This window comes from Colius striatus, chromosome 14 (genome assembly GCF_028858725.1).
Source record: "Colius striatus isolate bColStr4 chromosome 14, bColStr4.1.hap1, whole genome shotgun sequence".
Taxonomy (NCBI): Eukaryota; Metazoa; Chordata; class Aves; order Coliiformes; family Coliidae; genus Colius; species Colius striatus.
The window spans coordinates 5,390,306-5,407,418 of NC_084772.1; the positions used below are offsets into that span (position 1 = coordinate 5,390,306).

The window sequence follows — 17,113 nt, forward strand, 5'->3', positions numbered from 1 at the left end:
TCAGACCTCCCCAGAACAAGTCACAGCTGGTGGCTGCAGAGCTGCAAAGCACATGGTGAGATAAACAAGATTTAACTGAGAAGAATGAATCCCCATCAGGCTGCTGACTCAGAGGCCCTCATGGTCTGATTCCTTGTGCATCTAGTCTGTTACTTACCACTGTGCCTCATGTCTTGCGTAAGAAAACTTGAGCATGGTGATGTGGATGCTTGACTCTTCTGTTGTGTGTAGTGAGCAACAGCAGGATCACCTGTAGCAACAGGGAGTCACTGTTTTTCTAGCTGTCCAGTAAATGTAAGATGTTCCATTCAGCAGATAGCTGTGAAGGGCAGGTTTTTTTTATGTTGTACATTGATGATGTGTATTTAAAATTCAGAAGTGAACCCACTTATGTTTACTCTGGAGGCCAATTTCTGTGGGCCTGATCTTTTGAATGGCTCATATGACCGAAAGCACCTGTCCTGTAACAGGAGGGCTGACAGGCCATTGTGCCAAGCTCCTTCTCTGCCACCCCAGGTAGTCGTGGGGATAGCTTGGCAGGTTTACCAACCTGGCTGTCTTGTCTGGTAATGGAGAAAGTCTTTCAAACGTGCCTATTTGTGAATGAGCTGGTGTTGTGGCATGAACTCAGGACTTGCCTAGTAGCAAACTCATACTTGGAGATGTTAGTTAAAAAAAAACTCAACAAAACAAAACAAACCCAGAAAGTATGGTTTTGCTAGTGCACATACCAAGTCTGATGGATTTCAAGCAAGTTTAAGACCTGTTTACCTTAATTTAGTCTATTCAGCTACTGTGAACAGGCACGTGAGTTGGAAACGTCCTGTCAGTGGTAATGACAACTGCTGTAAACTTCCCTCAAATCTGAAAGCATTCTGTCTGCCCTGTCGCACTATGCACATCTACATTCTCTCTCCAGTGGGACCAGAGCACCAAACCCAGCCATCCAGGCAGTTATCCTGTGAATTTCAACATGTTACAGGTCCTGAGAGTATCTTTCTCATAAAATATCTTATTCTGGCTGAAACCAAACATCAGAGATTGACATCTGAGTAAGTGGGCAATGATTTTGCTAATCCTTCTTTAGTAAAACCATGTCTACTCAAGAAGGAAAATCTCGAGTTAGGGTTTGCTTGCTGAGGAGCAGGGTGCCAGCCTTGGGTGAATGTGCCTGAAGGAACAGCTCCTGGCCTTGTATTGTGTCAGCAGATCCACAGATGCCTGCAGCAGAAGTCTCCTGTGTGCCCATTCAGGTTTCACTCCTCCATTGCGTCTCCCAATCAGTGCTACACAAAGCTGTCCTAACGGGAGGGAAAGTCTTAGTTCTTAAATCCATACTAAGATTTAAGGAGTAGTGATTGAATGCTACAGTTACTTTATTACCCAGAAACTGGCTCAGGAGAGGCAGGTAACATCTAAAGCAGTGGAAGGATGGCAAGGAAGAAAAGAAAGTGAAAGGCTTGTGCTGGGTTTTCTTGAAGGTTTTCCCCTCAAGCCCTACAGCAGGGCAAACATTGCTGCTGGATTACCAGTGACAGTGGGGAATACACCTTGATGGCAGCAGTGTATTAGGGTGTTTTCTCTTCTTTAGATGAAAAGCCCAGCTTTTGGATTCGGGCTAAAAAAACCAAACAAACAAGTATTCATCCTGCTAAGTAGATTGAAAGAGAATCCAGATTAAAGAAATCATTAAATCATTCCAGAATGTTATCCACCTGTTCTGGCCTGTAATTTATTTTCAGATGAACAGCAGGTAAAAAAAAAAATAACAAAAGGCTATACAATGGCAACAATTATTTTCCCCTAACAGATGCTTTGATCCTGAAACTACACCTGACCTGGAGAGATGCTTGTGTAGCATTTGAGATCATTTTGAAGTAATTGCTCCAATCCATTGCTCCATAACCTCAATAGCCAGATGCTGCTAAAACTTCTGCTGCAGCCACCTCTAAAGAAGGATCTCTAAAGGGTTCGCTGCCACAAGGCCAGTGAAAATCATCCCTTCAAGATGGGATGGGAAGCCTATAAAAGGACAGGCCATCTGTCTGAGAGAACAAGCTGGGGGTGAGATGTCCCAGGCCATTTCAGTGCTCAGGGACACTCTCTTCACATGCTGGTGGGGGAATAAAAGATGGTTTCCTCTCTCCTATGTTTCTGAAAGGAGAGCTATGCTTTAAAAGGCTGGGAAGTGCCCATCTAGATGATTGTCACCTCAACCATCTCATGACTCCTGAACAATTACTGTATGTTCTGGTGGAGCACCAACATGTTTTGTGTTGCCTGTGTTGGCTGTGGATGGGAAGGAGGTGAGCTAGGGACTGAGGAACAGAAATGGAGGACAGTACTGATGCTGGGAGCATGAGGCAGGTGCTGAAAGATGGATATTGTCCAGCTCTCCCGCACTTCCTCTTCACCCAGCTGCAGCTGAAGGGAGCTTCAGTCTGAGACCCCCATTTCATGTCCCTCTGGTGTGTATTTAATCAGATTTCATCATCTCCCTGGCCAGTTTTCAAATGAATTCTTCCATTTGCTGAATGGAACAACGTTAAAGTAAGGAATCCATCGCAGCAGCACTCCTGGCGAGGGAACAGGGGGCAGAGACCCCTCGGCTCAGACTGTAGCTGTGGAGAGGTGGGTGCAGCCCGTTGCCTCTGCCATCCGTCTCACACATCCGTAAACCAAACTGATAAACTCTATCTCCGGGAGCCCTCTTGCCGGCCCGGGCCGGTCTCTGCGTTTACCTGGGGGCCGGGCACCGGGACCGCTGCCCCGCGGGGAGCGGGGCCGGGCGCGGGGGTCACCGCGGGGGCGCAGGAAGAGCCGGGAGGGGGTGCCGGGGGAGCCACGCCGTCTCGCCCGGACAAAGCCGCCTTTTCATCGCGGCCTCCTGCCCCCGTCGAGCCCGTAATTGTCTTTGACAAAAATTCATTAGCGATCGCGGCGGCGGTGGCGGCGGCCCCGCGGTCGCGCTGCCTTTGAGCGGGCGCAGTGGAGTGTGCGCGGCCCGGCCGCTGCCGCCCGGGGCCATTAGCCCGGCGACTTTGTTTCATAAACTTCCCACCCCAGCGGGGGACGCTCCCTCCGGACCCGCCGGTCCCCGCGGCTGCTAATTGGGGGGCGATGCGGGGCTGCGGCGGGGGGGCGCGGCCGGTGCCAGGCGCGTCCCAGCGGGCTGCGGAAAAGGGGGAGACCCGGCCCTTAATAACGAAATGGGGTGGCTGGGGGGGATGTGATACTCTCAGGCGGCTTCTCGACCCCGCCGCCCCGGGGGGAGCTGGGTCTGCACTTTTGCGCGTCCGGTTGTGCCTCACCGGGCAGGCTGAGGGCGAGGGGTGCTGGGCCCTCCAGTGGGACGGTCCGCGGGTGCCCGGCACCGGCCCGGGCACTCGGCTCTGCCTCTGCCCTGTCTCCCTGGTCCGCCACGGAGGAGCAGGCTCCGAGATCCCCGCCGATGGGTGACCCGCAGAGAGCCCCTGCTCCGGCGGACATCCTGAGTTCACCTTCCAGAGCTCAGCGGCATTAAAAAGCCCAGCTCGTAGCAAAGCCCAGGCAGAAGATGGTTTAAGTGTCTTTATGATGGCATGAGAGGCACTGAATCTGCTGCTGTGACACCCGGGCAAGCCCACGGTTTTATTTTTTTGCCTGGGCGCTCACAGGCTCTGCTCCCGGTATTAGTTCTCTATCAATCCCCGCACTGGTTTTTAATCAAAACAGTATTCGGAATATGATTCCCAGAGATTATATTTTGAGAGATTTGCGATACATATCTTGCCGCTGTGACAGATTGCAGGGGAGTCTTGGGCGGGTGGGATAATCTGCATCTCTCTCGCTTGACCTTTAATAAAAGGGAGTAGAAGTAATAAATAAAAACGAAAAGTCTTCTCATGGAGGTTACCTTCGTGCCTGCCTTAAAAACCCCTGAAGCCTGTGCCCGACTGATCAACCACCCCCGGGGGTTTCACGGCTTTGCCGGGCGCTCCCGTGGAGGCGGGTGATGCCTGGGACAGGGAGCAGAGCCGGCAGCTCAGGGTTGCTCCTAGCTGCTCCCTGGCCTCGAGGCAGTGCTGATTTTGTCTCCCGTAGGCAGCTCGGAAGAGTGCTGCGGAACTGCCTCCCCAGGGAGCCTCTTCCAAAGCCGCCGGGCAAAGGGATCCGCAGGGGGCCGGGTCGCTCCCCTGCGCGCTGGGTAAAGGCGGCCGGGACGCGATGGAGCAGGGCCCGGCCGAGCCGAGCCGCTGCGGACAGGAGTGGGGAAGCTGTGCTTTTGTCCCAGGGTAGGCGATACCTGTCCGCTCCGGTGGGAGACGAGAGGTACAAAAATCGCCTTGCAAGGACTCTCAAAAAAGGCCTTTATTGCATGCCCTAATCCTTAAAATCCGACTTGAAATAATGTTTATCTCTTCGCAGCTTAATTTCCCCTACTCTAAGCTGCGCGTCACTGCAACAGACTTCTGCCCACGGTGGCTGCGAATCACGGGAAAGCCCCGTGGCCGAGCCTCGGCAGCAGGGCCCCGCCCCGCTTCTACCACTCCGTTACCTGCTGGCCTTCATGTTCACTTACCCCCCTCGCCCTCCTTCTCCTACCCTGGACCCTGCAAAGCTTGACAAAGTATGCCACCTTTGGCAGGTGCCCCTGCTGCCCGGGGCTGTTCTGCTCCCCAGCCTGCAGGCACCCGGGCTGCAAGTGAGGCTGAAGCAGTCCACACCACCTCTCCTCGCATTGACCTGCAGCTTCTCTTGTCTCCCACTAACTGCTTCTCTGGTCCCAAACCCAGAGGACTCCAAGCTCTGCAACTCCACTCATCTTGGTAGCCCTTGATAAACATACAGAAGTCTACTCGATATTCAAGATTGATTTCCCTGATTTATTAAGGCAGAATTCATTGGACTCTATTGACCACAAATGACTTAATGTAAATGTTGACCCTGGTGAACTTGGAAATAGCAGGTATCGGGTTGATCTATAGATGACCTCTTAATTACCACAGTTATTAATTTAAATTATTGCCACTGCTTCTAGAGACAGGAACAAAGAAACATTCTTTCCTCATCCCTGCTTAGTTTATTAGTCTGAACACAAAGTGTTTGATGACACTTTTAATTAAACAGAAATAATGCAGAGATACAGTTTCCTTTTCTCGTCTGTCCTGTAAAGTGCAGCACTGCTCTTTTCACTGACTGATGGTGCTGGCCCACTAACAAGGTCCTACTTCGTCACCCGGCTGCCACTCGCTGCCCGGGGGTGCCCCAAGGGTGCCCTGGCTGTGCCCTGGGTGCCTGGGACAGGCCGGGGCCATGCCCTGCTCCTCACGGGCTGTGCCAGCTCCTGGCTGAAGAGCTCCTGAAGGGTCACGAGACAGTTTCACGGTGTTCAGCTCATCCCTGTTAATTAGAGACTCTGAAAAATACTTTCAGCAGTATCTACGTACAGCAACAGGAAACAAACAGCTCGGCATAACCCGCACCACTCCTCCTCTTCGGGACAGTGTGGAGCAACCCTGAACTCGGGACAGTGTGGAGCAACCCTGAACTCGGGACAGTGTGGAGCAACCTTGAACAAACACACCTTGGCAGAGTTGGGTGCAGAGTGGAGGGAGCAGGTTTGGGAGCAAAAGGGGAAACGAACCATGACGTGGGGAAAACCAGAAAATATTAGTCTTTTTTTCTTGCGGAGACGTCGATGAGCGGTGCTGAACAAACGGCGAGCAGGCAGCACGGGGTCCCGCGGGTGTGGCTGCTCAGCCCCTCGTGAGCAGCACGTCGTGCCGCGGCGGGACGTGTCCGCGGCGGGCCGGGCCTGCGGGCTGGGGAGGGCACCACCGGGCCGGGGAGAAGCTTCTTTCGTTGTTTCGAGCCGACAGCCTCCCTGCAGCCGGAGCCCCGTCGCCAGCGCTCGGGAAGAGGCGGGCCGCCCTGCGGGATGGAGAAGCAGTGATGAGCGTTTCCCGGGTGGGCTCAGGTGCCGGGAGCCGGGCAAGAGAGGTCGCCGCGGCGCTCCCCTCCCAAGCCGGGGCTGCTACGGCATCCCTGGCCCGGCCGGGTGGTCTCGTGCTTCGTGCGAGGTCGGTCCCGGCACACGGCCGGTCACCTACCTCACCTCCGCAGCACCGGCCGGAACGCCGTCCGCAGCTTGTCCAGGCAGGTCCCGCCCAGCTCGGCGCCTCCCGGGCCGCCCTTGGCACCCCTCCCGAAGCCTGCACAGACACAAGCGGCTCGCAGTGGGCCCGGCCCGGCCACGCCGCCCTCCCCTGACCGCTCGCCTCCAGCAGGGAAGCCTCGGCGCCTGCACCGCTGGAGGGGCCCGGCCGCAGCCCGCCTGACGCCCGGGCCCCAGTGTTCGGGGGTGGGGGTTCAAGGCAGGGGCGGGCTTACGCCGCGCCCTGTATCCCGGCTCGGCCCGCAGTCCCCCCCGTCCCCGCGGCCCCGCCGCCGCGGGTACCTTCGCCCGCCGCCGTGTACTGGCACGGCTCCCCCACGCCGCGGTGGGACGCGCAGCTCCGCGGGAGCGGCTGCAGGTTGAAAGAGGAGCTCCGGAAGGCCTTAGCGGGCAGGGGCCGCTCCCCTGCCGCACCGTCGCCGCTTTCCTCCGCGCGGCCGCCCTCGGGGCTGCCCCTGCGCGCCGCGCTGGCCGCGGCGGTGCGCGCCAGCGACCAGATGCGCGGCTTCTCCGCAGGCGCGTAGGGCGGCGGCGGCCCGGTCAGGGCGGCGGGGACGAAGTCCGCGGTGGGCGCCTTGGCGCAGGGAAAGGCGCGGAAGGGGCCGGGCAGGCTGCAGTCGCCGCGTGGCCCCGGGGGCAGCGCCGAGCCGAGACTGGGGGCTTCCTGTAGGGAGCTGGCCCGGCCCTTCTCCGGCTTCCCCGCCTCCTCCTCCTCCTCCTCCTCCAGGTCGTCCAGGTCGCTGAACCGCAACTCCTTGTCCTCCTTGCAGCTCTTCTGCTCTACTTGGACACATAGCGGGGAGGAGGGGACGACAGGGCGTTAGTGCGGGTGTTGGTTGGGGGGGGGTGGGGCGGAGGGGGGCTCGAAATCGGTCGCCACTTCTAGGCGCCCCTCCTGCCTCTCTCGCCTACCTCTGCCTTCACTCTCCGCGCTGTATTCCTCCTCTTCCCGCGGGGTCTCTTCTTTCCTCTCTTCCCCCGCTTTGTTCTTGGGAGACCAGGTCATTTTGTTCTCTTTCTTGAGCCTCCGTCTGGCGTTAGCAAACCAAGTAGACACTTGTGTCAGGGTCATTTTGGTGATGATGGCCAGCATGATTTTCTCTCCTTTGGTGGGGTAGGGGTTTTTGCGGTGCTCGTACAACCAGGTCTTGAGGGTGCTCGTCGTCTCTCGCGTTGCATTTTTGCGTCTGGCAGAACCACTGAAATCCACCGTCCCATACCTGCTGGGGGATGGTTAGGAAGGGAGGGCCGACGGGTGTCGGCCCGGCTCGGCTCGGCCCTGCCGCTGCAGGCCAGTGTGGTCCTGCCCATCTGCCTGCCTGCCCCTGCCCGCCTGCCATCGCTGCCCAAGTTTGATTCTAGTTGACTGGTGCTCCCGGGGAGCCTGGTTTCTTTTGTACAACGCTTGTCAGGTTGGATTCCCCCCCGCCCCCCGCCGTTTGATGTCGGCCGCCGCCTCGCAGGGGGATGCTAATGCTGCCGGGCGCTGATCAAAGGGGTTTTACCTGTCGTACTGGTACTGCCCCAAGGAATGATCGTAGGAGTAGTAGGCAGCGGGCTGCGCGATCCCCGAGTGCAACGCGCCGGCGCCGTCCTTGATCTCATACTGGGGGCTCTGCAAAGGAAACGGTAGCGTTTGGCGTCGAGGAGTGGAAACCCGCCGTCGCGCCGTCCCCCCGCCGCCTCCCGCTGCCCCGAGTCCCCGCGGCGGCCAAGTCTCATCGCTCCCCCGCAATGGGAAGCCGCCGGTTCCACGCCCTTCGCCCGTCCCGCGCCCCGACAGAGACTCCTAACCACGAAGTTTGCCGTCTGTTGCACCCCGCTCCACATACCCCTCGCAGCCCCCGTGCGCAGCCCGGGCGGGCGGGCACTCACCAGCGCAGTGTAGAGCGCGGCGGGCTCGGCGCTGTAGGGCAGGTAGTTGCCGTAGCCCTGGCCGGCGGCGTACGGGGCACCGTACATGCCCAGCGCCGCATTGAGCTCGGCGCGGCCGGGCGCCAGCAGCCGGCCCTCGTACGGGGCACAGCAGAGAGAGGCGGCGGCCGGCGCCGAGGAGGCATCCGGCACGGAGCGGGGGGCGGCCTCGCAGCAGGTCGTACTGGGACTGGCGGGTACGAAGAACTGCGGAGAGAAGAGGACAGAGCGGGACGGCGCTGAGTGACTGTCGTGGCAGCCCCATCGGGGGGAATTTAGAAGCGTGTGCGCGTCTGTGTGTATGCGGGGGGGGGGGGGGAGGGGGCGTGGGGGGTGAGGAGGGGGAGAGGAAACCCGGTCTGAAACAACTAATTATGGAAACAGGGAAATAAACTGAGTGGGAAGCGAGAGCCCTTGGGAAGAGGGCACTATTAATCAAGCAGGCAAAACTTCAAGGAAATAATTGTTTTAGAAAATGGAAAAAGATCCGTACCGCTCCTTCCTACCCGCCCCTGCTCGGGCAGTTTGCATTGATTTAAAGGCAATAAGTTGCGATTACAGTTAATTTGACAATAGACAAAGCAGTAAATATGTCAGCTAACGCAATCGAATGCATTTGATTTCAGTAAGTTCAAGGGGAACGCTAACTTCCCAAGCTAGGGAGTCACATCTTGCAATGATTACGGTGTATAAATAATTCTACTCAAATAAATCGTGACTCAAGGTACGGTATAGCGACCACTTAGTTAATGCAAGGTGCTTTGATGGGGGTGTGGGTGTGGGGCGTCCTTCGGAAATCGTAGAGGGGATGGAAAAACCCTTCCCGACAGATCCTAATAAAAACCAGGAAAAGGACCGACCCGGGGAGGAAGGGTGGAGGAAACGGCACAGCCCGGTTCCGCGGAAACGCCAGTGAAATCCCGAGCTGGCCGGGCGGCGGTCTCTGCCCGCTCACCCTCCGCGCTGCCCGGGCGGCAGCTCCACGGGCTTGGAAAGCACTCGCAGCTGGGATTTATGTATTTATTTGTTTGTTGCACTTAAAACTGAACAGTGGAGGAGAACGGGGAGGGGAAAGAGGGAATTACCGGTTTCCTAAACGCCTTTGCTGTGCATACTGCGAGTTATTTGTTTAAGCCTAACACAACACAAACGAGACAAACACACACGCACATTTTTTTAAAAAAAGGCTCCAGATGTGCCGTTTTAAAAAAAAAAAAGACTCTAAGTAAGGGAAAGGGAAGAAAAAAAGGGAGGAGGGGGAACAAGACATCTGGACAGCAGCAGCAGAATCTGAACAAAAGTGAGTGCTGCTCACTCGCCTTACCTGTGAAGTGGTGCTGTAGGGGTATCCGAACTGAGAGAAGGACATAGTTGCTCCTTATTTTTGGACCATAGGCAATATTTTCCCCCCAAGATCGATTGTAACTAAACCCTGCTTCAAGATACACCTTCTCACACACACATTTCCACGTATGGCTTTTTTTTTCTCTCTTTTTTTTCCTCAATTATGGATGATTGCACTTAAGAAAAGCAGCCAGACATCTGAGACAAGGGGGGGGGGGTGCGGAGGGTTGATGCCTGAATTAAAAAAATCAGCTACCCCCCACTTCCCATCGCTCTTAATAAATACGTTTGTATAGAGAGAGTTTAAAAAGCCGCCCCACATGTACAGAGAGTTGAAGTGTGAAGGGGCTTTTTCAAAGGGGGGGGGGGGGGGGGGGGGGAAATCACGTAGGGCTTGCGAGATGGGGAGCTTGCTTGTATTATTTTCTGCTCTATAGGTCTTTAGCGCGCATCGGTGGGCGAGGAGCGGGGTGACGTCACGGCCCTGCCGGCAGCGGCGGCAGCGCCCCGCGCCCCGCAGCGCCGTGTCGGCTGGAGCGGTGCTGTGCCGCCGCGCACGTCAGCGGCCGTGGGTGCCTGCCGGCGGCCGCCCGCCCCCCTTTTGAACACAGCGCGAATTTGGCTGGGGGCAAAATATAGGTAAAAGGGGGAAATCACGGCACGCACCAGTGTGCCCCTCCGCCCCTTTCCAGGCAGCGTGGCCCTGCAGCTGCAGGGGGAAGAGAGGGAGGCGGGGACCGCGGCGGGACGAGGGGCAGCGGCGGTGCTGGGAGAACCCCCGTCCTTCCCGCTGCCCCCAACTCCCACCCTCACGGCCAGTCTCAACTGTACAGCACGGCACCGCTTTTGCAGTCGAGACGATTAGTTGTGTCCTCCCGGCCTCGGCTCCCCTGCCCTTCGCCGCGACCCAGAGCTGTGGGAGAGGGTTCAGCCGTCGCCCCGCAAGGCATGCTCTTCCTTCCCGGGCAGGGCACAGGGAGCCGACCGCAGGACAGCCCGAAGCCTCCTTCCCGAGTACTGAGCGGGGCATTCATTCTCTCTCAGACCAGAAATGGTCCCACTAGGAGGGGATGGGGGGCGGGGCCGTGGCAGGTCAGTGGGGAGGTGATGGATGGCTGCCTGCAGCCCGATCTGCCCATTACCGCCACGGCGTAATTGCATCAATTAACAAATGGAAATGCCCTTGTTTAACCAGCGACTTACATATTGCGAATTTGCCTTTGAGGCGACATCCCCGGGAGGTAAATGGGGATTCCCATCCCCAACCCAGCGGCAGGGGTTTCCGCGGCGCTCCCGGGCTCGGCCGAGCCCGATGTCCTGCCAGTGGCAATTAAAAAAGAAAGGAAAAAAAAAAACAGCAGCCCCTAAAACGAACAGAAAACTTTGGCCGTGGCGCGGCGGCCGGGGGGGTTGTCCCGGGGACCCGTACCCGTGCCCCGCGCCGGGCAGCCCCCGCGGCCGTGCCGGCCCCACCGCGCCGGCCCCGCATCGCCGCGCCGCTCCCCGACGGGTGGCGCTGCCGAGCCGCGAGCGATGCGCAGTGGCCCGGAGCGGCCCGGCCCGGCCCGGCTCGGCCCGGCGCTGCACCCGCTGTGCTGTGCGGCCGAACCGGAGCGGCCCCGGACACCCCCTTCCCCCGCGCCGCCCGAAGACAGCGGGCAGGGGTGCCACTGGCCACGCCTAGGGCGGAGCGGGCCCGGCTCGGTGCAGGGGTGCGGCGGCCCTCGGCGGAGCAGGGCGCTTGTGAAGCTTCCCCTCGATCGCCGTCTGTCCGGCGGGGCCCGGAGCGGAGCGGGCTGTCCGCGCCGTCGGGGCCGCAGAGCTGCCCGGCTGCTGCCTGCGGGCCGGGGCGAGGAGGAGAGGGCAGTGACAGCGGCAGCGCCGTGCACGCCCCGCCGGAGTGAGCAGCTGGCCCGGGGCTCAGGGTCCGGTCTGACATCGCCCGCAGCCCGGCAAGAGGCAGCACTCAGGCGGTGTAACACTGAGCCGTTTCACTTGTCTGAGCGGGGGCAGTAACTTAAGAAAATTCATTAAAGAACACCTTTGGGTAACATTACTGCTAATTATTTAATTGCAAGAATCCCTATGGGGGAAATTATGCTAATTATAAAGTAATAAAACTACTTGTTCCAAAGCACTTAATTCAGCAAAATTTAGTCTTTGCACCAGAACATTTCTTACGTTATTTGATAAGAGAAACAATACGAGTAGCTCTGTGCTCATCCTGCCTGTGCTCAGAGCCCGTGGGGGCAGTGGCTGACACAGCCTGCATGCTGCCAGGCTGCATGTGGGGCTCTTGCCCTCCTTGCCCATGTGGTGATCACATCAGCAAACAAAACCGGGAAGAATTCACCCCTCAAAAGCACTTTCCTCACAGCTATAATCTGGTCAATGCAGACGTTGCAATCTTTATCACGCGCAATCAATGTGAAAGCAAATCTGTTACCTGGCCGGTACATTGTAGCTGAGTCCAGCTTTGAGAGACAGTGCTTTGCAACCCATCTCTCTCTCCGCTAACAGCACTCTGCCCTACGGAGTATTTCTGTATTCTGCTTTGTTCTTTACATGCTCAATAGCCACCCAGATGATCCTTTTAATTGCCCTTACAACCTGGGATATTAAATGGTGTTCCCATTAACAAATACAGGTTCTACCTTGCTCCCCAGCTCTTCAGGAGGACATGGACTCTGGCCCTGTGTGTTCTTCTGAACACTGCAACCATTCACACTCTCAGTCCATCACTGAGCAACTGGACTTGCCGTGTCAAAGCAGCTGAAACATCTTTCTATGATTTGTAAATATTGGGATAAACCTTCTGTTAGCAGGTTCTTGAACTTGGCTTGATGGAGTGCAGCTTTGGGGAAGGAGTGTGCGATTTGCTGTTCTTCTCATTGCAGGGAAACAGCTTCAACAGCCAGATTTCCATTCTGCTCATACGCTGCCTCTCAGAGAAGCGTAACTGATGCTCTACGTGGTCACTGCAGATTTTTCTTCCCTTTATCTAAATCTATGTCATCTGTCTCCCTGTATATAAGTGTATCATCCCACCCCCTCGGTGTACAGCGCCTTCACCCCATCATCCTAGTGACGCCTATGTGTCTGTGAACACAAACAAACCAGCAAATGATCTCTCTTGATTCACAAACTTCTGTTCTTGAAAGAGAGGAGTATGAGGCTTAACTGTAAATATTTCTGTATGCAGTTCCTGTTAAAGCAAGGCAGGAGTTCAAATGCAGCATACAATGTGATTTTTGGATGCTTTTAAAATCAACACCATTTGTTTTAGCTCTGATATTACTTTGCTTGGGAGGTAATTGCAAGGGGTGAAAGTAATAGTACGTGTTTCCCACTGATGCAAATGCAGCTGTCGATAACTGTGAATGGAATAACAGGTTAATTGAAATCAGCATTGGAGTATCATTTCTGGAAAGGGAGACTAATGTTCTAAGAGGGGGAAGAATAAAGCAGCTTCAAAAACATGTAGCAGAAATGTGGCTGAGAAGAAAGTGTCTTTACATTTCAGAATACGGGGGGATTTTTGGGCTGTTGCTTTTTTGTACTGAGAAAATGAAAATTCTTCAAGTCCATGCATGAATAAACAAGTATAGCTGGGCAGCCTAATACATAATTTATACTGATCAGTCACTGCAGATTTAACTGAATAAAGCCAAAATGAACACTAATTGTTTTGACAAACTAAAATAGTGCATATGATGGGTTATTGTCAAGCTTGCTGGTTACTGTCCTTATCTCAGTGGCTATTGTCAAGACTGATTTCTGCATGAGAGGCATAAAAAGATGAAACAAATCAGGACAATATTAAGATTAATATCTAGTTGAAGATAAAGCATTTTAATTGCTTAACATACAAGCAGAAAATAGAAAGAAAGGGGAGAATTGGCACAGTGAAGCATGGGGCATCCTGTGTGTTAGGAGGCGAGATGTAATTGCAGAGATAAAGTGTGGTACCTTGTCAGCTGAAGCTTAAACGTGAAAGTAGATTTGTTGTTGTTGTTATTTAGATCGCTTTTGAGACCTTGATTGTTTCTGGACACTTGCCATCTGAAAGGGAGCATCCAAAAAGATGTCACTGGACTTCCAGAGAGGTCTATGTGTAGGATAATTAATCCAAGAAGCTGCATAATTTTGTTTTGATTTTCATATGTGCAAAATGAAAGAGATACCTGGGTGGGTTTCATTTTGCTTCTCTAGACTCATTTAGATGGATGGCCAGATGAGAGCCATTTAAAATTTCATCTGGAAATTAAGTAGGAGACAGATGAGGGTAAGAATAACACTCACAGAGACCGATAAGTACCACTTCTGTGTGGGCTACTTCACACGACAGAGAGATGCTTCTCCCTAAGAATCCTCTGCAGCGGCCTGACCCTGCCACCTCACTCTTCTGCCTTCTCTCTGAGGACCAGAAGTTTCACTTGACTCCCACCACCACTTTTATAGCGACTTATGGATTCTCTGAATCTCATCATCATTGTGTTTGCTGAGATTAAGTTTCAGGAAATGAACAGTTGGGATTGAGTGTTGCTGGAGTTGGAGGATGGTTGGATCCATGTCTTTAATCTAGACCATTCTATGCTTAAAGGCATCCAAGAGGGTGGCAGCTGGATGTAGATCTTCCCCACACTCCTGGGTGGGATTTTCCCTTGGACCTGGGGCTATCACTAAACCCAGCTTCTGAAACAGTATTTGGCCAATGAGGAAATTCTTTTGTAAGAGTCTTCTGGATCAGGGTAACTGCGTTATCTGTAGATTACTGTATAAAGCCTGAAATCATCTGGTGAAGATACATCTACACAAAACTCAGAGGTGAGAACTTTACTTCTGAGGACTTGTTTGTATTTTGTTAAGATATGGGCTAACTTATGGTGGGAGGGTCAGGACAGTGTCACAGCTCTCATTCAGGTGACCCCTCTGTGGATTCAGTTGCTGATAAAATCAATAGAAATAATTTAGAATCATTGTTTTTTCTTACACAGCTTGAGCAGGATATTGAGCTCACCTGGTACCATTAACAACCAAGCTGTGTCTGTGCTCTCCTAGTCTTTGAATCAGCTGATGTGAAGGAGTCATTTGGCTGCCAAGCTGAAGGTTTGTAGTTTAATATCACCTTAAGTATAGTTTGTCCTTTTTTGTTCTGTGGCAGAGAATAACAGTTTTACTCCATTACCTAGTCTGCTTGTGGTAATCTCCAGGATCTGTTTTTAATTAATGAGCTGGTTACATGCAACAGTGCCTTATTTTTCCCAGAGTTATCACCAACTTATGTGAGCTGTTAAATATAGATATTAGAACTGCTTTCCTTATTTATTTTAGTTTGTAATGTACAAAACCCATTTGTGTTTGCTGTACATTGGAAACACAGAGAACTTATAATATATTCCAAAACCAGAAAACACTTCACTAAAGACAGTCCGAGCCCCATCAAACCAGTTGGCCTCGAGCCTCTTCATAAGTTAACGTTTGAGTAAAGATGGGGCTCAGCTTGACTCCCCTCCAAATCCTGGTTGAATTAACTCCATTTTGCATTTGTAGAAATGAGTGAGGAACAGGACCTACTGGGTAGTTTGCTGAGAACCCTTCTGCTGATCTGCTTCAGGTAATTCAGGTTTTTCTCTGGTCTTTCTTCCCACCAGTATCTCGGGCAGTACTGAGTGTGGGGGGGTTTGGGGGGATGGCATTGGGGGGGAAGTGCTGTGGTGAGGGGCCATCTGCAGCCCACTACTCTGGGGAAGCTGGGACCACTTGTGATTTCACACACAAGAAGCACTAATCTACAATAAATCTTATAAAATCAATAAAAATATGGAAAGTATATAATTTTTAAAGAAAAAACATATGAGACATGGCCATTAAGGGCACAGCCATTCTAATACCTGTGTCTGGTTGAAACTGCAATTAAAAACACTCCAATAATAAATCTACTTTCAGTCTCGTTTAATGCTTTTAACTTTCTTGAAAGTTCAAGCTGGTATCCCAAAAATGTGCCAGGACTTTCACAATGTGTTTTATAGACTCATAAATAAATATGGCAATTAATCTAAGCTGTATTTCTTTCATATTTGATGACAATTTATTATGACACTCACTCATTCAGTGCACAAAAACTCTAATGCACTTAAAATCGGATTTCAAACCAAACGTTTTATGGGAAAATATAGTATTGATCATCCATTTAAAGATATCATGTGATGATTCATAACCTGCTATAAAAAGGATCTTATGAGGATACTCAGAATGAGTTTTGTGGACCATTCCTGCCACAGAATCCAACGTGTAAGATCTATAGTTCTCAGTGATGTTTTATATTTCTGCTTGGAGTTTTCACCTATAAGGTTATTCTGGTTTATGATGGATGACAGCTTTAAAAGAAAACATTTGGCACATCTAAATGAAAATTAAATAGAGGCTTTGCTATAGGAGAACTTTTTGTCTATTTACACAAAATTTGTTCCTTTCAAGGGTAATTTCCACAATTTTGGATACGTTAATTGGGCTGTTTGTGCAAGACACATGTGCTACTGTGTCTTTTAATGGAACAGGACCCAGGAGTCACAGGCATCACAGACTGCTCCTGGCTGGTTTTGTGATTCACCCTCTGATGGGTGCTGCTGGGGAAGCTGCAGAGGCTTGTGCTTTGACATGCCAGCAGCAGTAATCTGTACACTGCTGTCTCGATCGTGTGGTGCATCACTGGAAATGTTTTCAAAGCTGAAGCACTCTAGAAGCTACATCCTGAAAATGTGGGCTCCTGGGGTCATTTATTTGAACTTGAGATTGGGTGCAGAAGGAAGGAGGGGTATTACAGTGTGTTGTACACTATGTACAGGTTTACATCCAGGCTGCACAGGACAGACTTTTCTAGTCTTTCACCCCCAGCCTGCAAGCACTTCTCAGTGGACATGCTGCTTTGGTTTGCCTTGTGTGTGCATCAGCTTTGGAGCCTGTCTGGGGCTGGTGCACAGGCATGCTGCACTGAGCATGGTTTCCATGCAGAGAGAGGGAGAGGAGATTGATAGAAGTGGGAAATGTGTTTTTCTATCTTTGTAAATAATTAGTTTCTGCAGTTGTGGACTTGACTCGTCCCTCCTTCCTCCCATTTCTGCCTGCCCTCTGCCTCGCTCAGTTCCTGTGAGGACCCATGGTGTGGCTCTGGGCCACAGTGGGTGAGCAGAGCAGCCTCAGCCAGTGAGGCCTCTGCCACCAGCCCTACCTGGGACACATGTTCTGCAAGTGCCTGGGGTTTTGCAGCAGTTGAAAATAGCCAACTTCTTATCTCATTCTCTGAGAGTCTCAATACGGTGATGTTTTCATGTTTGAACAGCCCACAGTCATTGCCTGCCTCATTATTTTCTGGATCTTTCCTTAATGCCATAGGCTTTGGGTGGTGACACCAATGCTTGGAGAGACAGCAGAAGGAAATAAGTAGTGAAGGCTAAAGCACTTGGTTAAAGAAGAGTCTCATTTATAAATCAATTTTAATAACATATTTAAAAGCTCTCACATTTGCCTTTAATGTGTTTCCATTTCCCCTTTGGACATTAATATTTAAAATATTTTTCTTTACTGATCTTCTTCTATTGTGTCCTTTCTAACTTTCCTTTCTCTTCAATCTGCAAACAGTGAGTTTTTGAGAAATGCATAATCCATGAGAAATCCAGATAATTTGGCACAGGAAAA

General features: G+C 52.7%; 1 protein-coding gene across 2 annotated transcripts; it reads right to left on the reverse strand.

Annotated features, from left to right (window-relative positions):
• Window positions 1-4,865: 4,865 nt before the first annotated feature.
• Window positions 4,866-9,473, reverse strand: IRX6 (iroquois homeobox 6). 2 transcript variants are annotated; one of them, XM_062007337.1, is made up of 8 exons: window positions 9,396-9,473; window positions 8,033-8,278; window positions 7,663-7,772; window positions 7,297-7,380; window positions 7,070-7,188; window positions 6,440-6,937; window positions 6,098-6,194; window positions 4,866-5,913 (listed from the first exon to the last, which is right to left on the reverse strand). In XM_062007337.1, the coding sequence occupies exons 1-8, from the start codon at window positions 9,438-9,440 to the stop codon at window positions 5,739-5,741; spliced, it is 1,374 nt and encodes a 457-aa protein (XP_061863321.1). In that variant the 5' UTR covers window positions 9,441-9,473; the 3' UTR covers window positions 4,866-5,738. The 2 variants fall into 2 exon arrangements, with proteins under 2 accessions (XP_061863321.1, XP_061863320.1); XM_062007336.1 differs by having other exon boundaries at window positions 7,070-7,380.
• Between the last annotated feature and the right edge of the window lie 7,640 nt (window positions 9,474-17,113).